The sequence below is a fragment of the Harmonia axyridis genome, chromosome 1 (genome assembly GCF_914767665.1).
Source record: "Harmonia axyridis chromosome 1, icHarAxyr1.1, whole genome shotgun sequence".
In the NCBI taxonomy this organism is placed as follows: domain Eukaryota; kingdom Metazoa; phylum Arthropoda; class Insecta; order Coleoptera; family Coccinellidae; genus Harmonia; species Harmonia axyridis.
In genome coordinates this window covers 34,633,134-34,656,407 of record NC_059501.1, presented here as the reverse complement: position 1 = coordinate 34,656,407, position 23,274 = coordinate 34,633,134, and the positions used below count along the sequence as shown (strand labels likewise).

Genomic DNA, 23,274 nt, shown 5'->3' with positions numbered 1-23,274 from the left:
TGACACAACTGAATGAACCACTGATAAAGAATCAATTAATCGAAGATATTAAAGTGGAATTAAACAGATTACGACCAAAAAATTTCGAAGATCCAAACAAAAAGTGGGAGTCAGTTAAGTTGGCAATAATGACACCCAGTCGAGAACTTTTAGGAAAGGGAGTTGCCCATGAAAGTAGTGATAAATCCAGGATGACGGAGGAGATATTGCAACTGATGGAAAGTAGGCGACCTTGGAAGAGTAGGGACCGTGAAAAATACAACAGAATAAATGAGGAGATAAGAAAGAAAATGAGAGAAGACAAAGAAAAATGGTATGAAAATAAGTGTGCGTAAATAGAAGATTTACAGAGTAAACACGATCACTTCAATTTACACAAAAAGATCAAGGAACTAACTGGTTTAAGAACTATGAATAGATGTGATATACTCTTGAACAAAGAAGGCCAGATTATTGTCGACACAGGAAGAAAACTCGCAAGATGGAGGGAGTACATACAGGAATTATTCGATGATCAAAGACTAGAAATCAAATTTGAGAATAACAGCCAGACAGGACCTGTCATAACACCAGAAGAAGTAGAACATGCTATCAAGTTAACAAGGAACAAAAAGGCCCCGGATCCTGATGAACTGCCAGCTGAATTAGTTAAGCTAATAACAGAAGAGCAAATTGAAGTACTAGTAGACTTATTTAATATACAACACGGGCATTATTCCCAAGGAATGGCTGAAATCAACATTTATTACCTTACCCAAAACACCTAGAGCAAATGAATGCACAGAATATAGAACAATTAGCTTAATGAGCCATGTCATCGAAATATTCTTGAAAATCATACACCAGAGATTATTCAGAAAACTGGAACGAGATATCAGTGATTCCCAATTCGGCTTCAGGAACTCGATGGGAACAAGAGAGGCACTTTTCGCCTTCAATGTGTTGGCTCAAAGATGTATGGATATCAATCAACCACTATATGTTTGCTTTTTAGACTACAATAAAGTCTTTGATAAAGTACGCCATGACCACCTGATGCAACTCCTCAAAGAGAAAGATCTAGATGATAAGAATATCCGGATAATAGTACCTACATGTGTACTTCAATCAAACGGCTAATATCAAACTGGGTAATGACACTTCAGAGGACATACAAATAAAGCGAGGAGTGAGACAGGGGTGTGTATCGTCACCACTTCTATTCAATCAGTACCCAGAAAGCATAATTGAGAATGCATTGGCGGGAACAACAATCGGCATAAAAGTTAATGGAAGACCAATCAACAACATAAGTTATGCCGACGACACCATACTCATTGCAGAGTCGCTAGCAGACCTACAAATAATATTAGATCGCGTGGTAGACAATAGCGAGAAATGTGGCCTCAAATTAAATGTGAAAAAACAAAATTTTCGACCATAACAAAAGCACAACAACGACCTGAGAGTTTATGGATTGAAGGACAGCCAGTGGAAAAGGTGAGGAAGTATAAGTACCTGGGAACCATTGTCAGAGTAATGAGTGTACGGAGGAAATTCGAGTACGAATTGGCCAAGCCCGAAATGTGTTCAATAAGATGAGAAAGGTATTTTGTGGAAAAGATCTCAGTTTACAGCTCAAGATCGGGTTGTATAATGTTACATATTCCCTGTGCTCCTCTATGGAATGGAAGCTTGGACAATAAAACAGGATATTAGTAATCGCCTAGAGGCCTTCGAAATGTGGACATACAGGAGAATACTCAAAATAAGGTGGATAGACAAAGTATCAATTACAGAAGTGCTCAAGAGAATGGATAAAGAGAGAGAAATACAGAACGGGGTGAAGATTGGAAAGTTGCAGTATCTGGGTCATGTGCTGAGAGGGGAGAAATATACCTTATTGCAGATAGTGATACAGGGAAAGATACAGGGAAGAAGGAACATCGGAAGAAGGCGAATCTCCTGGTTAAACAACTTGAGACAATGGTACAAGTGCAGTTCTGTTGAGTTGTTTAGGGCTGCAGTGTCAAAGATGAAGGTAGCCATTTTGATAGCCAACCTTCTGAGAGGAGATGGCACCTGAAGAAGAAGAAGGCTGTTACAGCAACTGTGTCAACTAATCACAAAAGTGTAACAAAAGTTTTTGTAGTACGAAATGTTATCTTCCTAAAGCCATCTTTTGGAAAAATTATGGTTTTTTTTTACTAAACCTAATACAGAATTCACTATCTGAAATAAGCAAGTTGATCCTGCTTTAATCTTGAGGTTGGCCTTAAAATTGACTGATTTTGTCTTAGTCAAAAGAAGGTAGACCGTAAATAAACTACACTGTAGAAAAATTGAAATCCGTCATAAAACCGATAAATTTTAGATGATCAGATTAGATATTATGGTCACAAGGTAATATATCAGAAGGAAAATAAAGAATAAAATAAGCCCATACAAAGTTGAATACAGCAGCGAAAAAATGAGCAATCACTAATCCTAAAAACATTGAGTAATATCAATTAAAATATAAGATGATATTGGAAGTTCTAGTGGTGAAAATAAATCATTTGGATGTCATCGTTAATTGGGTTATGCGATACTGACGAGCTCTAAAAAGAGCAAAGCCGATGTACCAATAATTTATTGTGTCGATAGTCAATGAAATGAATGAAAATAAAAGATAATAAAGTATCTCAGCACTTCCAGTGAATAAAGATATAATCAAATAAACACGAATACTAGCTACTGAAACTAGACATTCTGGCTACGCAACCACCAACACATACATTCTTGGTGGGCTACAATGTTCAGCAAGCTCAGAAACCCAAAGCTGCTTTGATGAAAATCAATACTAAAAATACTCAGCTTGAATTGTTACGTGCTTGCTTTTTAAAAAGATTTTGTAATTTTTATATTTTTTTGATTGACGATAATTATTTAATTTTTTTTCAGGTTTGATAAAAATCATTTTAGAACTCAAACCGCTGGTATTTTTAGCGAACTTTTGCTATTGTGTGTATTTATTTCATTACGCATTCGTATTCGTAAGGATACTAAGAGAGGATGAAATTGTAGACTTATCCGCATTTTACATTGTAAGTAGAAATTAGTAAATAGTAGGTAAGCTTATTCACTAATATATAATGGTTCAGGTTGATTGAAAATCAAGAGAATTCAAATATCTACCCAAACAAAATAATTAACACATATGCTACAAATATTCTTCAAAGCTATTTGTCTGAAATCTATTCATGAAGAATTCTTGGACATGAATTGACTTTTTAGAATTACTTTTGCTATAGAATGCAATAAAGTTTTATTGCAACAAGCGCGGATCCAGGCGAGGGAGTGAACTGAAGGAATCTCCAAATGACCCGGACCGCCAACAAAATTTTCTAGAAATTGACATAATAAGGCTGAAATAGTTACAAGATCAGCCAAAATTAATTTGAATCAATTTTTGGAAACAAAGGTTTGCATGTACAGGGTGGGCAATAAGCGAGGTGAGCGGCTATATCTCAGGATCCACTCATCGTAGAGACTTGCGGTAAAATTTTTTACCACTAAACAGTACAAGAAAACACGCTGGAAATTGTTTTGAAGTTCATACCTCTACTGCCAGGGGGCGTAATAGCTATCTTCGAGTAGAAAAAGCATTTTACTCGAAAATTTTTCATATTATTATTATTATTATAAGTTTATTGAGCAAAATTAAAACATTTTTCAGAGTACAGTTTCTTATACCAAACATATTTGAGTACAATTCAACCTAAATATGGATACGAAGGTAAATCAATAAACTATTCTTTACCTCGAAGGTGCGTAGGCACCTTGTGTGAGGCATCTACATTGAAATTATTTGTTCCACTCTTCATGTACACAATATATATACACTCAAATATCTAATAGACTATATACACAACATTTTATTAACACCACATTACAAGGCATCAGGAGCCCAATATGCAATTAATCCGCTGTTGTGACCAAGGTTCCCCCCAACATTTCAGGTATGGACATACGAGTTCTTAATATCCAACAAATTCGTAACTTCCTGAGAACTTAAGTTTCCTATCCACGTTTTCAATTTTAATTTAAAAATTTTTAAGCTATTACTTGCTTTAATACACGCTGGTATGTAATTGTAGGGGGGATAAAAATGTGTGCGATCGTTGTCCTATGGTTTTCATTGTTCTAGGTATTAAAATCATTCGTCCTCTGTGTCGCGTTCCATGCAAATGCTCGTTAAATTCCGCGGACGAAATGTTTTTAAATTGATGCACAGCAAGCACGAGCATATACAGCTGTCGAAGATTCATAACAGTAGATTCTTGAAACAGTTTTTCACTCGGATAGCGATATGGTTTATTGTATATTATCTTTAACAACCATTTCTGTGTTACCTCGAGCTTAAGTAAATAATGTTTCACTACCCCTCCCCATCCAAGTAGGCCATATACCAAAAGGGGTTGAACCAAAACCAAGTACAATGTTCTCAATAACTGAGGGTTACAGAATTCCCTAAAAAACCTGAATCTAGGTATCATTTTCCGAATTTTCTTCACAACGTTATCGACTTGAAAATTCCATCTCAAATATGGGTCCAATATTACACCTAGATATTTAATATGATCTGCTAAATGAATTGTGAAGTCATCCTCAACATTTAACGTTCTATACTCAGGCAACACAGTTGAGCTATTGGAAAACAGCATAAATTTTGTTTTCTGCTTGTTTATTGTTAAAACCTTATAATTAAGAAACTGAATTATGTCTTTGAAGTCCATTTCTACCATACTCTTTAGTTGTTCCCAGCTATCTCCCTCATAAAATACCGCAGTATCGTCCGCAAATGCAAATAGTTTCCCCCTGGTGCGCAATGAAAACATCGAGTTAATGTAAATATTAAAAAGAACAGGGCCCAATATTGTTCCCTGAGGCACTCCATAATGTATGTCTGATAGAGAGCTTATCGATTCTCCAACTTGGACGCATTGCTTTCTACCTATCAGATAGCTTCTAAACCAGTTGAGTGGACTACCCTCGACACCCATGCACTCCAGAGTGTCAAGCAATCCGTCATGACTGACCGTGTCGAAGGCTTTGGCTAAATCCACGAACACACCCAGACATGGTCTCGACATATCCAGACATCTATATATTTCACCTGTTAGTGCCGCTATAGCATCCTGTGTGGATTTCCCGACCCTAAAACCGAACTGCCTCTCACTCAAAATTTTGCACCCTTCCAGAAACTTCGTGACTCTATTATGTATTATTCTTTCAAATATTTTTGAGATATTTGATACTAGTGATATTGGGCGATAATTATTTACGGACGATTTATCTCCTGCTTTGTGTATTGGTTTTATAAGTGTTGTTTTTAAAGAAACCGGAAACATACCCGTCCGCATAGAGAAATTCACTAGAAACCTAAGGGGAGCGACTATACTTTTGGCAATTCTCTTAAGTAGTGTCACTTAGATACCATCAATACCTGGAGATTTATTCGCTTTTAGTGACTCTATTACTTTCAATATCTCTTGCTCATCACAAGGATCAAAATTTAACTTGAGTTGGTTAGATGATTCTGAATTATTAAATTTTGTTTTTTTCTTTTTTATTTTATTTGCCAGTTGTGTGCCTATGCTACAAAAATACGTGTTAAAAGTTTCCGCTATTTTAGTTCTTTCCGTTAATGTAATATTATCTTGCATAATTGAGGAAATCTGTTGCTGATTGAGTTTTTTATCTGTTATGACCCTCCACAACTGTTGGGGGTCATTTTTATGTTTTTGTATTTCGTTTTCATAATAATTTATTTTAGCGATTTTAATTAATTTTTCTAAATGTTTTTTATATCTCTTATAATTCTCATTGAGATTCTCGTCCATAAATTTTTCCGATTTGATTTTTTTATACATACTATTTTTCTCGTTAATTGATTTTATTATGCCTTCAGTTATCCATTCCTTTCGTTTAATATTGATTATTCGTCTTGAGTTTTTGTCTGTCAAGTATGTAAACGTTTCGATAAATCTTCCCGTAGCCTCGCTCACGTTCGGTGCTGAATAAATATTCTCCCAAGATTCATTGGTCAAATCCATTTCTAAATTTGTGTAATCGATATATTTTTTTGATTTAGTCAAACGTGGGCGTTGTTCCGATTTTTCCGTTTCTACATATAGCATTACTGGATAATGATCAGTTAAATCAATTTCTAAAACAATGGGTGTCACCCTCACTTCCTAGTGTTTTCAAGAATATATGGTCCAAACAGCTTCCGCTTTTTTGTCTAGTGACCGCGTCTATGGTGAGGACGAAACCTTGCTCACACAGTATATTCATGTAATGTTCATGCTCAATCGAATATGCCAGGAGATCTATGTTTGTGTCGCCAAGAAATATGTTTATATCCTTATCGTGTTTATGCTTATTGAACAGTGAAACAAGACAATCATTGAAAACATCTTTGGAGACTGTATGCGGTCTATATGCAGCTGTTAATTTTATGTTTTTCTGTTGATATAAGATATCGAAAATAATGAATTTCAGACCGCCTACATCCTCCAAAATAAACTTGTATTGTATACATGATTTTATATAAACTATAACTCCATCGTTTTGATTAATTTCTCCACTATTATATATTAAATCGTATTGTGGCATACTGAATATTTCGGGGTTCATTAACTGCCAAGTCTCGGTTAGTACTATCACATCATAGCTCCTATCAATTTGTCGAAGAACAATTTTCAGTTCATCTAAGTTTTTATTTACGCTGCGTATATTCAAGTGAAAAACCTTGAAAATAGAGCCATCCATCTGATCACTCAAACGATTCAGTTGATATACATCCTGCACGCATTGGGTTCTGAAATTCTCTACTTCCTTTTCATGTTCTCGAAAATATCGCTCCACTATTCAACTGTAATGTTTAGTGTTTTGTAGTCCGTACGTTCCTTCTGTTTATCCATTTGTTGCTTGAATAGTTCGCAATCCTTATCTAGAGCAGAGTGTGATGTTGGGTAACTAGTTCCGTATTTTCTATTGCTCTCGACGCAATTAATACATGTCCTCTCCTGAGATTTGCATTTAGTATAATGATGACTATCGACACAAAAGGAACACTTGTCTGGTCCAGTGTATTTGCAGTCCTTCGACTTATGGTTGAATTTGAGGCACTTGTAACATCTAGTGACTGTAACATTCTCATTTATTTCGCAACGTCTCAGACCTATACAGGGTGAGTCTTTGACTTGTACATATATTTTAACCGAAGCTTCTTGAGGTCAAAAGAAACACTTTTTTCATTTACCATTTTTTCCGATTCGGCCCTGTTAAAAAGATATAGCCATTTTAAATTTTCAAAATGAGCTAATTCACCCCTGAAAACCGGAACACTGAAGTTTTCTCAAGCATAAGATATACCTCTTGAACCTTGGAAATAAGCTACTAAATTAGAAAAACCATCATAAACTCACGTTTAACATTCCATTTGTTGAACAAAGTAGTGTTTATAATCAAATAAATGAGTTATTCCAATTTCGTTGACGCTAAAGATTAAATATTCTTCTCTTTATTTCTATTTCATTTTCGATAATTATAACGAATTGAGCAATGAGCTCGCTACCACCCATATTAGCTCTGATACTCATATCCATTCATTCATTATATTTCATTTATATGATATCGTTGTTTATTTTTCGTGCAAGAATTAACCTTAAAATCTCAAATAAATAATATTCATCTATGAAAGATTTAACACAGACTATAGTAATCTGTGGTTTTAAGTTTGAATTTCAAATTTCGAGTGATGCCAAATATAAACACAGCAGTTCGGTTCGAATAATCTATGTTCTAACCTAAAATTTAATTTACAGTTTACACTATAATTGTTATAAGATATTTGTTATGAAATGAAGCATTTGATTTGTTCCAACTATCTCATAAAAATATTCGAATGCATCAATATTTTTGAAACCATCAGTATGAAAATATGGAAATATGTAAAATATTCTGGCTCTGTAATCAATGGAAAATGTTAGACTCCACTTGTAATCAAATTTGTTGTTGATGTGTACCTACATTATAGCCAACTTTACTACTTAATTCATCTTGATTTTGGCATTAAAATAAATGAGAAGTATTCAATGTAAATATCCACAATAGAATATTTGGTTTCTTTCAACTCACCTAATTTGTTTTCACATTAAAACAATTATGGCCCTCTTGGAAGTATGTCAATCATAAGCTCTTAGGATGAATTTATGGAATAGCAAAAGAATAAAAGTATTCAATCTCAATCACATGAAAATTTGTCTAGTATGTACCTAGTGGTATGTTTCGATGTGAGTTTGAATGAGCCGAAGAAGAATACAGTATTGTTCGGTAGCAGCAGTCTTTAGTGGGATATTGATTGTTGTCATTATAATGGGACTATTTTGTGAAAACTTTTTTAAACATGGGTTTTATGAATAATCTGGACTTTTCAAAAAGAATGTTGATTTTGGTGAAGTATCTTCTTATTATCAGAGCTGTGCCAAAGCTCAGTGATTTTTAATCAAATCGAGGAGTTGAGGTGAGCTTATTCAAATAACTTCATTTTCAAACTAAGTTGGCTAGTACTTCAATTCTTAAATCTGAGACATGACTTCATAGTAAATATTCATTTCTGTGGTTTTTTTTTCCACAATAGAACAGAGTTGCATTCAGCCAAAGTACCCAATTTTTTGAATTTCACAGATAATTTTTTTTTTTTAAGATCAAGTTATTCGAAAACGGCGCTTTGTACGAGAAAATATGAGGAATACTTTTATTTTTCAAATTAGCCAAATATTCTTCAATGAACGTTCAAATTACTATTAAGAGTTGGTTTCTTCGAATTTCTGGTATTTTTATGGTATGTTATGTTCATAACGACGAAACAGAAGAATGTGTATGGAATCTGGTGTTCGGAGAAGATGTATCACATCAAAAAAAAGCTATATTTCAAAAATCATTTCCTTCGATACAACCATTTACGAGATATAGCCGAAAATCACATTTTTTTAACGATTTTCAACAGCCTGTATCTTTTTAACCGGGCCGAATCGGAAAAAATGGTAAAGGAAAAAAGTGTTTCTTTTGACCTCAGGAATCTTGGGTTAAAATATATGTACAAGTCAAAGACTCACCCTGTATAAACTTTGCCTATGTGAATCATTTTCTTGAAGGCCGTTCCATTGCAACGTAATACACAATTTTGAGCTGTTTTTTTCTTATTTGGTTTCAGCACGGCTATCTCAATTTGATCACCCTTGCTAAAGAAATCATTTTGATTCTTTATCGATTCTATGACTTCATCAGCTTTTATGTCGTTTTCAATGTTTGAAATAAATACTTCAGGTAGCCGTAGTTTTGTTTCCTTTATATCATATTTGTCACTCATGTTTTCTACGAGTTCCTTCCTCAATTCTTTGTGTGATTTTTCGGAGTTACATTTGAGCAAGACCGTTCCTCCACTTTTTATTTTCAGCGAGTTTATACCGATTGGTTTTGCATTGATTTTTAATTTTGTTATGAGATCCTGTTTAGTTTTCATAACATCTTGGTCTGATTTAGGTTTACAAATTATCAGAGGAACATTGCTCCTATTATTGATTTCTTCCAAAGGCTTGATGGAAGTCAAAACCTCTGAATATCTTCTTGTGTTGTCAACTGACATGTTCATCAACTCTTGCTTAGTTTTCTCCAGGTTTTGCTCCAGAAGTTCTATTACTTTTTCTTTGCTTCTTATAATGGTGTTTTTATCTTCAATGGTATTTTTCAACAATTCAAACGTTTCTCCTTTAAGGCATCCCGGGCAATAAAACTTCATAAGACGCTTACCCTTAATTTCCAGGACTGCAATCTCAGAGGGGTGCAACCCCGAACATGACTTACAGAACTTTGTAGGACATCCATCACAAGCAACCAGAGGAGATCTCGCGGTCCCCGCTTTGCTGCACTTCGTGCATTCCATGGTGGGCTTTAGGCTGCCATCAACCGCACGTTAAGTCTCCGTATGAACATGCATTCAACACATATTCCGATTGTCACAAAAAACTGAATTCGCTTCACCGTTCCTTATTTCAGTCCAAATAATAAGGAAATAAATCCCGAAAACTCAACGATCGAAAAATAAAACAGACGATACCGCACTCTCTGGGATATCAGCCTCTTCTGTACGATTTTTTAAGTTTTATTTCGAACTATAAACTGTTTAATTCGAGTAATTTCCAGGAAAGCAATCCACACACGTCCATCCGACAATAATTATTTTATTATATATATATCAATTTGAAAAAAAAATATCATCATTGTAATCCTTGGAAAATTATGTATCTTTTTAAATTGTCGCTTTCGATTTTACGACATCAAATAAGGGTAGGGGAAAGGGAGAAATCTGACTGATTGAAATGTCATTATCTTCAGTTTGTCTCAACATTTTTGAGCAAATTGGATCTCGTTTGAGAGATAACATCTTGTTGATTAAGGAAAAAATATACTCATGATAAATTTGTTTTAGCTGCTTCCAATAGGGGCACTAGGTCAAAAGTTCATTGTTTTGTTCATTTTTCTTCGAAATTTCAAATGTCATGATAGAATTTTTCAACAGAAATAGAAATTTCATTGAATTTGCATGAAAAAACCCACAGGTCGCAAGGATATAGCTTCGGGCGTTCTGGAGTTATGGCCGAAAGAAAATATTCTCCAACAGATGCACTGAAAAACCAAATTGTCGTTTGAGGTTATATTGCCACGCATCCCAAAATTTAGGAAAAACGAATAGGAAATTCCAATTCATTGTCTCTAATGTTCAAACTGTCTTTCGTCTTGTTGCACACAATATTCCTATCACAGGAGAAATTATTTATATTCTTTTCTTATATTTTTTTTATATTGAAATTGTTTTTCCTTAAGTCAAACTCGATCACAGGTGAGGTATCTAGATCGCTGGAGTCTGAACATATGGTTTTGCATTATCAGATAATCAAATTATCGGATAAACCGCTATTCAATTGTTGTCATTTGCCGTATCGATGCTAGAACATTTATAATATTTTCTTCAGTTCTTCCTTTGTTGAGACAAACTTAAGTTACAGACATTTAAATCAGTCAGATTTCTCCCTTTTCCCTACTCTCATTTGATGTCGAAAATCGAAAGCGACAATTTAAAAAGATACATAATTTTCCAAGGATTACAGTGATGATTTTTTTTTTCAAATTGATATGAATCATTTTCGAGTAAAATGCATTTTTCTACTCGAAGATACCTATTACGCCCCCTGGCGGTAGAGGTATGAACTTCAAAACAATTTCCTGCGTGTTTTCTTGTACTGTTTAGTGGTAAAAATATACAGGGTGGCCATTTGAAAATGAAACAGACGAGATTACAGACGAAATAAAGTTTTTCGATAGAAATGCTCGGACAGGTCGATTTCTGTTTCGAGGGGGACAACTTAAGATGTAGGTTACGGACGCGCTTCAACCCTTGCTACTACAACCCTCACCCCCAAATTTTGAATAGGGAAGATGGGGTAAGTGATACCTCATTTGAAAGGTATTTTTATACTGATTTCAGCGCAGTAATTGTTTTTTCATTTTATGCATTAGTTCTCGAAATATTCTTAACTAAGTATTTGAAAATGAAGTAGTGTTTTCATGGCACTTGTAGTGTTTTGTGAAAAATCGACATTTTGAGCTTCAAAACAACCATGACTGTGGCTTCCTTCTTAACTAACTAACGCATGAATATTTCGAGAACTAATGCATAAAATGAAAAAACAATTACTGTGCTGAAATCAGTATAAAAATTCCTTTAAATTGAGGTATCACTCACCCCATCTTCCCTATTCAAAAATTGGGGTTGGGGGTTGTAGCAGCAAGGGTTGAAGCGCTATGCGTCCGTGACCTACATCTTAAGTTGTCCCCCTCGAAACAGAAATCGACCTGTCCGAGCATTTCTATCGAAAAACTTCATTTCGTCTGTAATCTCGTCTGTTTCGTTTTCAAATGGCCACCCTGTATACTGCAAGTCTGTACGATGAGTGGATCCTAAGATATATCCGCTTACCTCGCTTATTTGCCCACCCTATACACAGATTCGGAATAGCATTGCCCAAAATATCAGTACCTTTTGAATATCTAAAAGTATATGTAACTAAACATTAAAGTTTATATGGGACAAAGGCACTGACTTGATGCACTAACATTGAATTCATGAATTATTATTTACAGGCTAAGTACACTTTAATCGACTACACGCTTTCCTTTGCGGTTGGTGCTCTTATCTACGTTTTAGTGGAACATCCGTTCATTCAACTACAAAAGCAGATACTGCCACAAATCAAGACGAAGAAGGAAAGTCTTGAACAGCCAGCAAGACCAACAAAACCTATTAATACGATTTCTGCTTGATTATTATAAAAACAATAATCGAAGTAGATATCGATATGTAAACATTTTGTTGGATCACAGGGACCAAATTTTATGTACATATCCAAATTTTATCTTAGGAAGAGATTGTATCAATAAATTATTTCAACATTTTAGATTTTGGTCAATGTTTCATAGAGGTCGATTGCCCAAGTATGTGTCCTTATTCTAAGTGAAATTTCGAGCTATTCGATACAAAAAACAGTCGCAAGCTGGTAATTGGAAGACGTGTAGGTACAATCAAACAACAGGACTTTATGATATAGGCTCTAGTATTCATAACTAATGACAGAACAAAGTATCCAAGTGTTCACTAGTTTATGAACAATTCAATTTCAAATTCATTTTTTTAACAGTTCTTCAAAAAAAGTAATTGCAGAAATACAATATATCCTGAGTTTTGGGAAAATAAACAAAAAACATTAAACAAATTCGATTCTGTCCGTCCGTCCGGACGTCTTACACTCCGGCCAGACCTGGGACTTGGAATTTTCAGATTGAGCCGGTAATTTCAACGCCTCAGTTAGGTTCGTTTATGGTCAAAATCCGATTAATAATAAAGTTCGCAACAAAATAGTCAACAAAAATTTCTTGCAAATACAACAAGTCTCAGTTCAATTCAATAGCCCAATATGTATTGAAAGAAATATCAGTGACAAAATTGTCGTCTAACAAGCTGATAACGATGCTGGTGTCCTGATAATCGAAGCAGCAGTAGAATATTTCAACTTGCCCAACAAAACTATTGCTGTTGGTGGGAACTAAGATTTACTATTGACATTTCGTAATTATGCAGCGATTTGTTACCGGTTTTTTGATCTGGTAAGATCATTTGAAGATAAATCCCTAATAACAAATAAAAATTGTTGTGAAAAATGTCCAGTAGCAGCGAAGATGATTTGTGTAGGTACAACACTGGAATTTCCAGTTGTTGATATTAAATTGTATTGTAATACAATTTAATATCACGCAAAATCTCGTGAAAGATATGAAACAGTTCATCAAATATTCATTGATTGGAAGCTAAAACATAAAATCAATTCATCTTCGGAAAATGTTATGTTAGCATATTTTGAAGAAATGAAGCTATCGTCACTTTTATCCAATGCTTAAGATCAACAATAGACATAAACCATTAAAACGTTAATATTGCGACTTATCCTAAACTGTTGGCTTTACTTAAAAGAAAATTAGATAATTTCAAGAGTGAGAAATCGAAAACTTTGACATAAAAAATCAATGTTTTTTTCCAAAATGTTTCCGATAGCAGATATTTCCTTACGAAGAATACGTAGGTAACACCAATTAACAGGCAAGTATTGATACTTTCTGAAATATATTTTCTGTTACGGGGGACGATCCAGCCATTCGCTGTCGAGTGAAAAAATAAAAGCGCTTTGTTTGAAGTGGCGATGGGACACAGTAACAAAGCCTACCCAAAACATAATCAGTTCTCGTAACTCGTACCAGTTCTAAGCTTCTGAGGGTTTTCACAGACGCCTTGGAGAGTCAGGATACATTACAACAAATCCGCCAGTACCTACGCCAATTGCACCCTTGGATATACAGTTCGGTGGTCTCCAAGGGTGCAATTAGTAAATAAATTTACGTCAGTTCTTCCCTCATTTTTATTTTGAGAAAATCATTGTGAAAATGTTTGGTAGTATAAGCAGATATCATTATTTCAAGAAATATGTTAATGGGTCCAAACAGAATTTCCTGACAATCTAATTTTGGTTTATTTCTTATATTTTATTACATTCGGATAAATACTTCGACTTTTTATATTTACAGATATATGTATTTACAATTCACAGCACAAATAGTTACGACATATTACTCTAGGGATGTTCATCCATGTAATGAGATATTCGAAAATTATGAGATGATGAGGATGAATTTCGAAAATCTGTGTGACTGGATTTGGGAGAACTGGATGGACTCAACTTATTAGTTTCTGATGTTAATTTTTCTCTACGATCTCGGGCTCTTCTGTTTTGAAACCATATTTTAACCTGAAAAATATCACAACTTTAGAATGGAATATAAGGAATACTGGAAAAAATCATTTTATTTTTATGGAATTTTTATACAGTGGCGACGCCAGCTTTCGAAAACAGGGGTGGCCAAGAGGGGGCCAGATTTTTTTTGGGGGAGCCAAAGTAAAGCGAAACTTTAGTTCTGCTATTTTTTTAGACTTAGTATGTCACGTTTTAGGGGAGGCCAGCATAATTTTAGTAGCCCCCCCCCCTGGCCCCTCTAGCGTCGCCACTGATTTTATACAAGAATGGAAAACAGTCGATTCCTTCTCAAAATCTTGTGTTTTGGGGTAATTTTCAATGATGAATTTTGAATGAAACCCTATAAATAAAACTGAAGTTTAATTCAGTTTCCTCTGAAATTTGAAGAAAATTATGATATTGGCTTCGAGGAATGAATTGAATAAAAGTTAAGCACACGATATTTAAAAAAATTTCGACTTCACTCTATATCATCATCTGAAAGTGAACAAAAACCCTGTGTAAATCAACATAATAAAAATTTGTGAATACTTTTCTTCTTTGCGTATTAAGACAAATGATAATAATCCTCTCATTTATTTACGTGCAAAAAAAATAAATGCTATTTGAAAAAGTTGATCAATTAAAGCATATAAGTTTTTTTCAATATTTCTCCTATATTCATAAGAAAACCGAAAAAATGTCATAAATATAATTCAGAAAAATGTAATAAACATGCAGTTGTTCAAAACATTAATTAATTAATTTTTCAGAAAATGTACAACACATTGTGTCGCATTTTATATGTTCTGTAGCAGAATTACAAATGAGTGCATTGAAAATTGTATTTCACTAGTTCAATAAAAATCCAGGTTATACCTATTGCAATAGTAATTTTTTTCCATGAATGTAGATGCAGCAAATTACCTATATCATGTCTATTCCAAAAAAACTCACCCTTATATCTGCTAATTGCAATCTTTTTGCGAGTTCCATGACTTCTTCACCTGTTAGATAAGGTGTATGTTGAAATTTTTCTTCCAAAATGTGAAGTTGTTGACTTGTGAAAGGTATTCTTGGATGTCTGCCCATTTGGCGTCTTTGGGGTGTATCTTTCTTCTGATTTCCTAAGAAATTGCGATAAGAGTCATAATTTCATTTAACAAACACACTCGACAGAAAACCAAATTGGAATAGGTATTATATGCTTATAGGTACTGATTAAATTTTATAATTGTAATATTGACGTCTCATCACAAAAGGTAAATTTTTGGTCAATGTAATAAATTTCAGTTGTAACTTTTCTATTCTATTCTATTCGATTTAAAAGATTGGGAGCATGAAAACATTATTTGAGATTCAATTGTTGTTTGATTCAGAAATATCATAGAGCATTATAATATTGAATCATATCAAATGATTACGTTTTCTCCTTAATTTTCCAGTTATCTAAATCAGTATTTACATTTCATATGATACATGAAAGCTTAGAAGGGCTTTGGAGGCGAAATTTAGCTCAAGCTATTCTACATTTTAACATTCAAAATGCAATCTTACAGAAGTAGGTGATTATAATTTCTTAATACTTCTAAATAATGAAAAGATCCATTGAATTTGATAATATAAAATTTCTTAATTTCAAATATTATGGTGAAAAAAAGAAGCTATAATAGCTACACCCGGTATTTATAAAATAAATGTTTTTATGCGCATACGGTTTACACACTAACGTTCAGAAGAAAATAACCTTTCATTCAAAAAAAGTCCAAATCGGGCAGCTAGTTTTGAGGAAAATGTATTTGAATAGGATAAAAGCACTGGTTAGCCGACCGGCACTGGTTCTCGACCATTCCGTGATTTGAGATAAAATAATAATAAAAATATATCATGTAGTGCAAAATATTTTCACGGTACGTGTTTTCGACCATGCTACCCTTCCAAGATAGTTTGCATAGTAGTGGTATAAGTCAAAGTTTTCGCGCTAAAAATTAGTTTTTATCGTCTATCATAGAAAAGGGTTCTTTCTCGTCCTTTCTTAGAAAAGTGCTTTGTGATATATGACCTGAAAATAGTAATTATTTCTTATTTTAAATGAATTATGTTTGTATATTTTGTTCCATATCAACTATAAGATATATTTTTGAGTGTATTTCAATCAAGAAGCAAATAAATGTATATTTTTTTGTTAATTATTCGGCGGTCGCCAACTGGTATTAGAAAATTTGTATCTTTTATTTCTCGACCAAAGTGGTCGAGAACCAATATGTTACTTCAATAATTGTTTATTTCAACCGATTTATTTCTGTTGGATCATTTTCTTTTTTTTTCGATACCCTGATTCATTTATATATCTACTTTCTGCATATTAGTTTGCGACCACCGAATTAACGTTGAAACACTTATTTCTACCCTTTATTTATTCGCGGTCGAGAACCAATTTGATTGTACTTAATTGTCGACCACTGGTTGTCAGTGTTTTATATTTTATTTACTCATTAGTTTTTAAATAGATATTAAGAGCAAAATAACCAAATAATGTTGTATGAGTTTCTATTTTGAAATATTTATAGAAAGTGGAAACTTTTGCGAAATATTTTTTTTTACGTTCCGAGTGTTTCTTACTTGATTACCTCATCTGAAACCCATCTGAGTGATAGGTAGTGATGTCGATGGTACGGTACGAAAGTAAGTACTAATCACTCAAGTTCTTTATAAAGTTTTTAAGTGGAGCGGCCACTATTATTAGTGGTCGAAAACAAACACAAAAGTTATTGAGATTTTCTATATGTTTTCACATTTCAAAGGTTAAATGCGGAAAGAACGCTTAAAATTATATGACAAATCATTTAAAACTCGCCAAAGAATCGATGAACACCAACACCATTAAAATTTTATTTTATTTTTTATGTGTGAGAAAATCGTGCTCGAAATTGATGTTTCTGTTAACTGGTCGAGAACCAGTGCATTTACCCTATACCTTTTCTTGGGGAAGAGTATTTGCGTCTTTGCTTATAAATTATGAAGAATATGCAGAAGAAACTTTTAATCAAATAATTTCACTCACTTGGAATTTTAGGAGGACAGTATCTCGTACACTGAAGCCACGAAAAATGTTCTAAACTCAATTTAACACCTTGAAACACATTCTCATTGCACTCATTCCTCGCCTTCGGCTTACAATTTTCTCCAGCCCTATTCAGAATGTGATCTATACTAAAATTGGTAAAGTTCGAAGTAACAGAAACTGGAGGATCGACATTTTCACTATTTTTATCGTTCGTGGTCATGGTGCTCTATATTTTTCGTTATGCCTCACTTTCCGAAATACGAAAAAGAACTCTATTTGGGCGAAGTTGGTAGCTCCTGTTTTATATAGCCCCTCCCTTCGTATGGCCAAAAGATTAGATCTAGATCCGATCTTGGTGAAATTAGGCGGAAGAACAAGGACTACAGGATTTAATTCTGTTACCCACAACATAAACACTATCGTTTGGGCATTGTGTTATTGTTGTAACAGATTGGTCGAACGGTAGCTCTACACTCCGCCCCAAAAGAAGACCAACCATTCGTAGGTTGAAAGAGGGATGAATAATTGGATGAAATTGATATTGGTCTTTAAAACGAGGAGCAGATGTATCAAACCAATTCATTCCGTGAAGAGTATGCAATGTTTTGGTGGTATCTCATTACATAATTGATTTTATAATAAATGGAGCCACGTACGTGAAAATCTGTGGGACCACAAGCATAGAATGAAATTGGGTTAATATTGGTTCGCATTATTTTATTTTATTGAAACACAGGGTGTCCCTAATTCGATGATCACTGAAAGCATATTGAGAACTATAAAACAGAGAAAAAATCTTCAAGGACCTCCGATCTCTTTTTTCGTAACTAGATAAAATATGTCCCATCAAAAAAATTAAGTCGAAAAACTCAATATTTTTGAAACTGGTGTCATTTTTAAAAAACCGATAACGGGATGCTTTTCGACAAATCTGCGGCTAATAAACTGAGTTGTAAATAATAGAGTTTTCCATTTAAAAATACCATTTTTCCCCCATATCTCTGAATAGGTATTTAATTTCTATGATCTGTTTTGAGTACCATATAAACTATAGGAATTACTGAAAAAATGTTTTTGAATTTTTTGAAAATCTCGAACAAAAACCAAGATATAGAGAAATATTTGAAATATTTTCAGAGACGCCCTGTAACTTCAGAACGAATCAAGATATGTATGATCTATTTTCTATTATCTCGTTATTTCGAAAAAAAGGGAATCGGGGGTTCTCGAAGATTTTTTCTCTTAGTCTTATAGTTCTCCATATACTTTAAGTGAGCATTGAATTAGGGACACCCTGTACATATAACAACTAAGTTCAAATCCTGCTGAATTATGTTTTTCTCTCATATATTATGCTATATTTATATAGAATCAGCATACTTAGTTATTGTAGATACTGAAAATTATTTGTTCCAGACAAATTTGTCTATAATGAGCTAAATCCTTGTTAACTTTTCAATTATCACAATTTTGATAGAATTTTTTGAGCCAGGTTTTCGTGTATACTGTATACATTCATTACTGTTTCCGAAGAGAAGATTTTCACACATCCCAATTACTTTCAATATCAAAACTGCTACTTCGTTCAAGATTAAAATTTGCGTTTGTATGTAAAGAGAATATATAAATCCTGGCGCAAAATATCTTGTTGATCACTAAACTAGAACAATGACAAATTCAATAAATCCGTGGTGATGAAACCAACGTAGTTAAGGTGTGTTGATTTTAAATATTAATTTCAAGCTCCGTGTAAAATTTCTAGAAAATGACTTCATCAGAACCATACATAATTCAATAGGAATATCGAAAGAAAATTAACCACTATTTCCATGACGGCAAAACCAACAAAGTTAATATTTTAGGTATTAGTATGAAAAACCAATTTCAAGCTATAAATAAAATTTTTTTGTTATGAAAATTGCCATTTAGAAGTTAAATAACATTTCCAAGCATCGTGCAAAATTCATGTAAATTCATATTATAAAATGAAAAATAATTACCCAATTGCGGAGTTACCAATCATTCTGAAAATGTGTTAAATTTTCTATCAGAAGCTAAAAAATCACTGATACAAATATAATAATAAAGGATTTCATCAATACTGAAATAAAAATAAGTATATATAAATGAGAATATTGAAGAAATAATTATAAATCTGAAGGTGATTTCAGGTGGACACAATCTTGTATTCCCTCTCTTCCACTCAAACTCTGACATGGCACTGCATTAAAATCATATACTGTTTTAAAGTTGAGAAATAAACTGCTATGTCAAAAAATTACCAAAAATTGGTCGACGAAATATGTATCATTAATTCAAATTCATAAAATATCTCCTACAAAGGTCCCTGAAAGGAGTATTGAAGTATCAATTTGCGTTGAGAAAGAGAAAAATGTCTGTCTGTTCCTTGTTATGGAAATAGTAAGGGTTTATATGATTTTTTTATGATATATTCTGACTAGAAATTCGTTGGCAAAACTTTCACCGAAATGGTTCGTAGTACAAAAGCCAAGTTTCTGTCAATTTCAAGGAATTTATCATCTCAAACGCAGCATAACGCTCAAATTATATATTTTTTCTTACTCTATGGCTTTCTGATAAAAATTCAGAGTTTCTGGTCAGGAATTAGTTGGTGGTGCAAAATTCAAGAGTTTTCTGTTCACACATGGGGTCATTTAAGAATAAATTGCCCTCTTCATCAAATCCGAATTATTCTTGCAGAATAAGTATACATATACTCACATAACAAGTAGGTACCTACTGACTTGCCTTCTGGTAAGAATTCTGGAAGAATACAGAAATATGCGAAGTTTCTGTTCTGTTCTGAAGTTCCTCGATTAGTTGGCGCGTCAATCTCATAAACCCACAGACTAGTTGCAGTCAGTTATATGACTCATTCAGAAAGTCTTCAGCGACCTCAACTTTTTAACACTAATCAGGAGCTCAACGTCCAAAAAACAATTGATTCGTGAAACATTAAATTTCAGTGACTTCCTCTGTAAGTTTAAAATGAATATTTTTCTGATGCGATTTTCTTTATTTCGACTGCTATACTTGATTTTTGAGCGCTCATCCTCCAAACCGATTTCATTTCGACGGAATGTCCATAGATAATTCAAGAAAAAAATTAGAAAAAAAGTTGATTATTGACAGAGTTTGAGTTGGAACGCTCTGAATATGAATTATACAGGGTGTTAGTGAATAAGTACGACAAACTTCAGGAGATGATTCTCCATGAAGGAATTATGGCATTATGCTATATAACTTTTGTCCGCAAATGCTTCGTTTTCTGAGATACGAGGTGTCAAAGTTTTACTTAAAAACTGACTATTTATGTATTGCTCTCAAACAGATATCTAATGAAATTTGCATTTCCTGACATGCAATTAAAAATTTGAGTTCATCATTGGTGTATACGGATAATGATCTAAATCTTTTTCGAATTCTTCGTTCATTTCTTGACAAAAAAATCTGTCCTGCCTTATTCTCGTATGGGTCTGTTTTGTTTTCATGCAAAAAAATGAAACATCTTAACGCGTATTTTTCATTTCTTTAATACATTACCAACAACAATCTCACAATAAACCAGAACAATAACAGAAAACAACACTTATAAATAAATAGGCGCAAAGCTTGAACAAATGTTCAAAATAACCACCCTCAGACGTGATACAAGATCCAATTATTAAGTAAAATTAACCTATCTCGAAAAACGAAGAATTTACGGACAAAAGCTATATTACATGATGTATTTATTTTTCATGCAGAATCACCCCCTGAAGTTTATCGAACTTATTCACTAACACCTTGTATAGTGACGTAAAGTCGCAAATAGATATGAATTAATGCATATATCTATCAACTCTAGCGTAGGTAACGTTTATTTCAGTACAATTTCACACTCAAATGAAATACCCTCAACAATCACAAAACAATTGAGTTTTGTTCATTTTTAATAACCACTTATCTGAACCTGCAAGAAAAGGATTTAAAAGGCAGTTGTTTGTTTTGATCTGCCCATCAGCCGATGTAAAAATATTTCAAGAAGTTCAAGGAGCCCAATGATACGTAAAACCGCCAGAAGCAAGGCTGTAAAGTATCATATTTCTCAACCCTTTCTACTTGATGATCACTCCACCTTTGTATAGGGTAATAATTAATGCGCATTATGTTTCTGAAGAAAAGCAACAAAAGTTGGCCATCTGACAAGGCGATTATCTCACAGAAGCATCTCCGGTTTTCCAGGCCACTTAACAAACAGCAGTTCGGTTGTTAAGAGATTATACCAGATTATGGTGAACTTCTGAAGATTTCTGTTCAGTACATTATTACGAATTGGTTTATTCACCGCATTTTGAAAGCTTGGGTTTCGTTCTTGGAATTTGCAGTATCCAAATTCACGAAGATGTTAAGATGTTACTGCAAATAATACCTTGAGAGTAATCATAAATAACTTTTTTCGGCAACCGTCCGGGAAGTGCTCACTTCCCGGACGCTTTTTCTCTGAGAAAGTAGCATTTCCCGGCCTAGTCCGGAAAGTACGTACTTCCCGGACTAGGCCGGAAAAGAATCATAGAATCCATAACAACCGAGATAACGGCTGACAGTTCATATGAAATTAGTTGTCAAAAATTTGCATGTTTTTTGATCGCAATCGTAATAAAATATGGAAAGCTGCAGCGATAGTGTTATTTTACATGGTTTCCGAAAAAATATTGTACGCAACACGCCCGAAAATGGTTTTTTTGGACTCACAGACTTCCAGGACTCGCTTACGCTCGTCCTGGAATTTTGTCTATTCGTCCAAAAAAACCCTATTTTCCGGACTTGTTACGTAAATTACTATTTTCGGCAACCGTCCGGGAAGTGCTCACTTCCTGGACGCTTTTTCTCTGAGAAAGTAGCATTTCCCGGCCTAGTCCGGAAAGTACGTACTTCCCGGACTAGGCCGGAAAAGAATCATAGAATCCATAGCAACCCAGATAACGGCTGACAGTTCATATGAAATTAGTTGTCAAAAATTTGCATGTTTTTTGATCGCAATCACAATAAAATATGGAAAGCAGCAGCGATAGTGTTATTTTACATGGTTGCCGAAAAAATATTGTACGCAACACGCCCGAAAATGGTTTTTTTGGACTCACAGACTTCCAGGACTCGCTTACGCTCGTCCTGGAATTTTGTCTATTCGTCCAAAAAAACCCTATTTTCCGGACTTGTTACGTAAATTACTATTAATGTATTATCTTTGTAGAAAAATTCTTCACTGATGTACCTACAGAATAAATCCCGATACATTTTACAATTAAACAAAATTTGGCTGATACACAATATCAATTTACAAAATCAAATACCCTTGTGCATTTATATTCAGTTATAATATCACAAGAGCACAGACAATATTCGATTATACACCGATTCACGAGACGTACTTCGCGAAACATCACTAGAGCGCAGCTCGAGTGGTGATTACCTATTTTGTTATATTGTCTATGCTCTAGTTGGTATTCGTTACCAATTATATAACGAATAATTTAATTAACCAAAATCAAAGCACTGCATTTTGATAATTCATTGACATTTCACTTATCTTGACTTTTAGTTTTTGGCGAACGTCCAAGAATGTTACTAAGGAAATGATCAAAAGGATCACAGGAGGCGAAACACCAAGACGATTATACCACGTCGTCAAGGGTATGTTCACACATCAATATCAAATGGTTCGAGAAGTCATTTGGTGATCGTCTGTATATATATATATATATATATATATAAGGC

The 23,274-nt window shown here is 33.9% G+C and overlaps 2 protein-coding genes across 6 annotated transcripts in view; one reads left to right on the top strand and one right to left on the bottom strand.

Annotated features, from left to right (window-relative positions):
• The window catches only part of LOC123671512 (nose resistant to fluoxetine protein 6-like), a 44,281-nt gene extending 31,736 nt beyond the window's left edge, over nucleotides 1-12,545 (top strand). For all 5 annotated transcript variants that reach the window (XM_045605390.1, XM_045605391.1, XM_045605389.1 and 2 more), the window contains 2 exons: nucleotides 2,923-3,065; nucleotides 12,232-12,545. In XM_045605390.1, coding sequence (XP_045461346.1) covers nucleotides 2,923-3,065; nucleotides 12,232-12,411 — 323 coding nt within the window. In that variant the 3' untranslated portion in view covers nucleotides 12,412-12,545. The remainder of the gene's footprint in view (nucleotides 1-2,922; nucleotides 3,066-12,231) is intronic.
• A 1,614-nt stretch (nucleotides 12,546-14,159) lies between these two features.
• LOC123671511 (homeobox protein engrailed-2b) lies at nucleotides 14,160-17,835 on the bottom strand. The gene is made up of 3 exons (XM_045605388.1): nucleotides 17,494-17,835; nucleotides 15,387-15,556; nucleotides 14,160-14,444 (listed from the first exon to the last, which is right to left on the bottom strand). Exons 1-3 carry the CDS (start codon nucleotides 17,714-17,716, stop codon nucleotides 14,271-14,273), a joined length of 567 nt encoding a protein of 188 aa, XP_045461344.1. The 5' UTR covers nucleotides 17,717-17,835; the 3' UTR covers nucleotides 14,160-14,270.
• Between the last annotated feature and the right edge of the window lie 5,439 nt (nucleotides 17,836-23,274).

Excerpts from the sequence above, each read along its gene's own strand:
- LOC123671511 (XM_045605388.1), bottom strand. The coding sequence starts at position 17,716 with ATGACCACGAACGATAAAAATAGTGAAAATGTCGATCCTCCAGTTTCT. Across the intron at positions 15,557-17,493 it reads CTGTCCTCCTAAAATTCCAA|GAAATCAGAAGAAAGATACA; the intron begins GTGAGTGAAATT and ends GCAATTTCTTAG. Across the intron at positions 14,445-15,386 it reads TGCAATTAGCAGATATAAGG|GTTAAAATATGGTTTCAAAA; the intron begins GTGAGTTTTTTT and ends GATATTTTTCAG.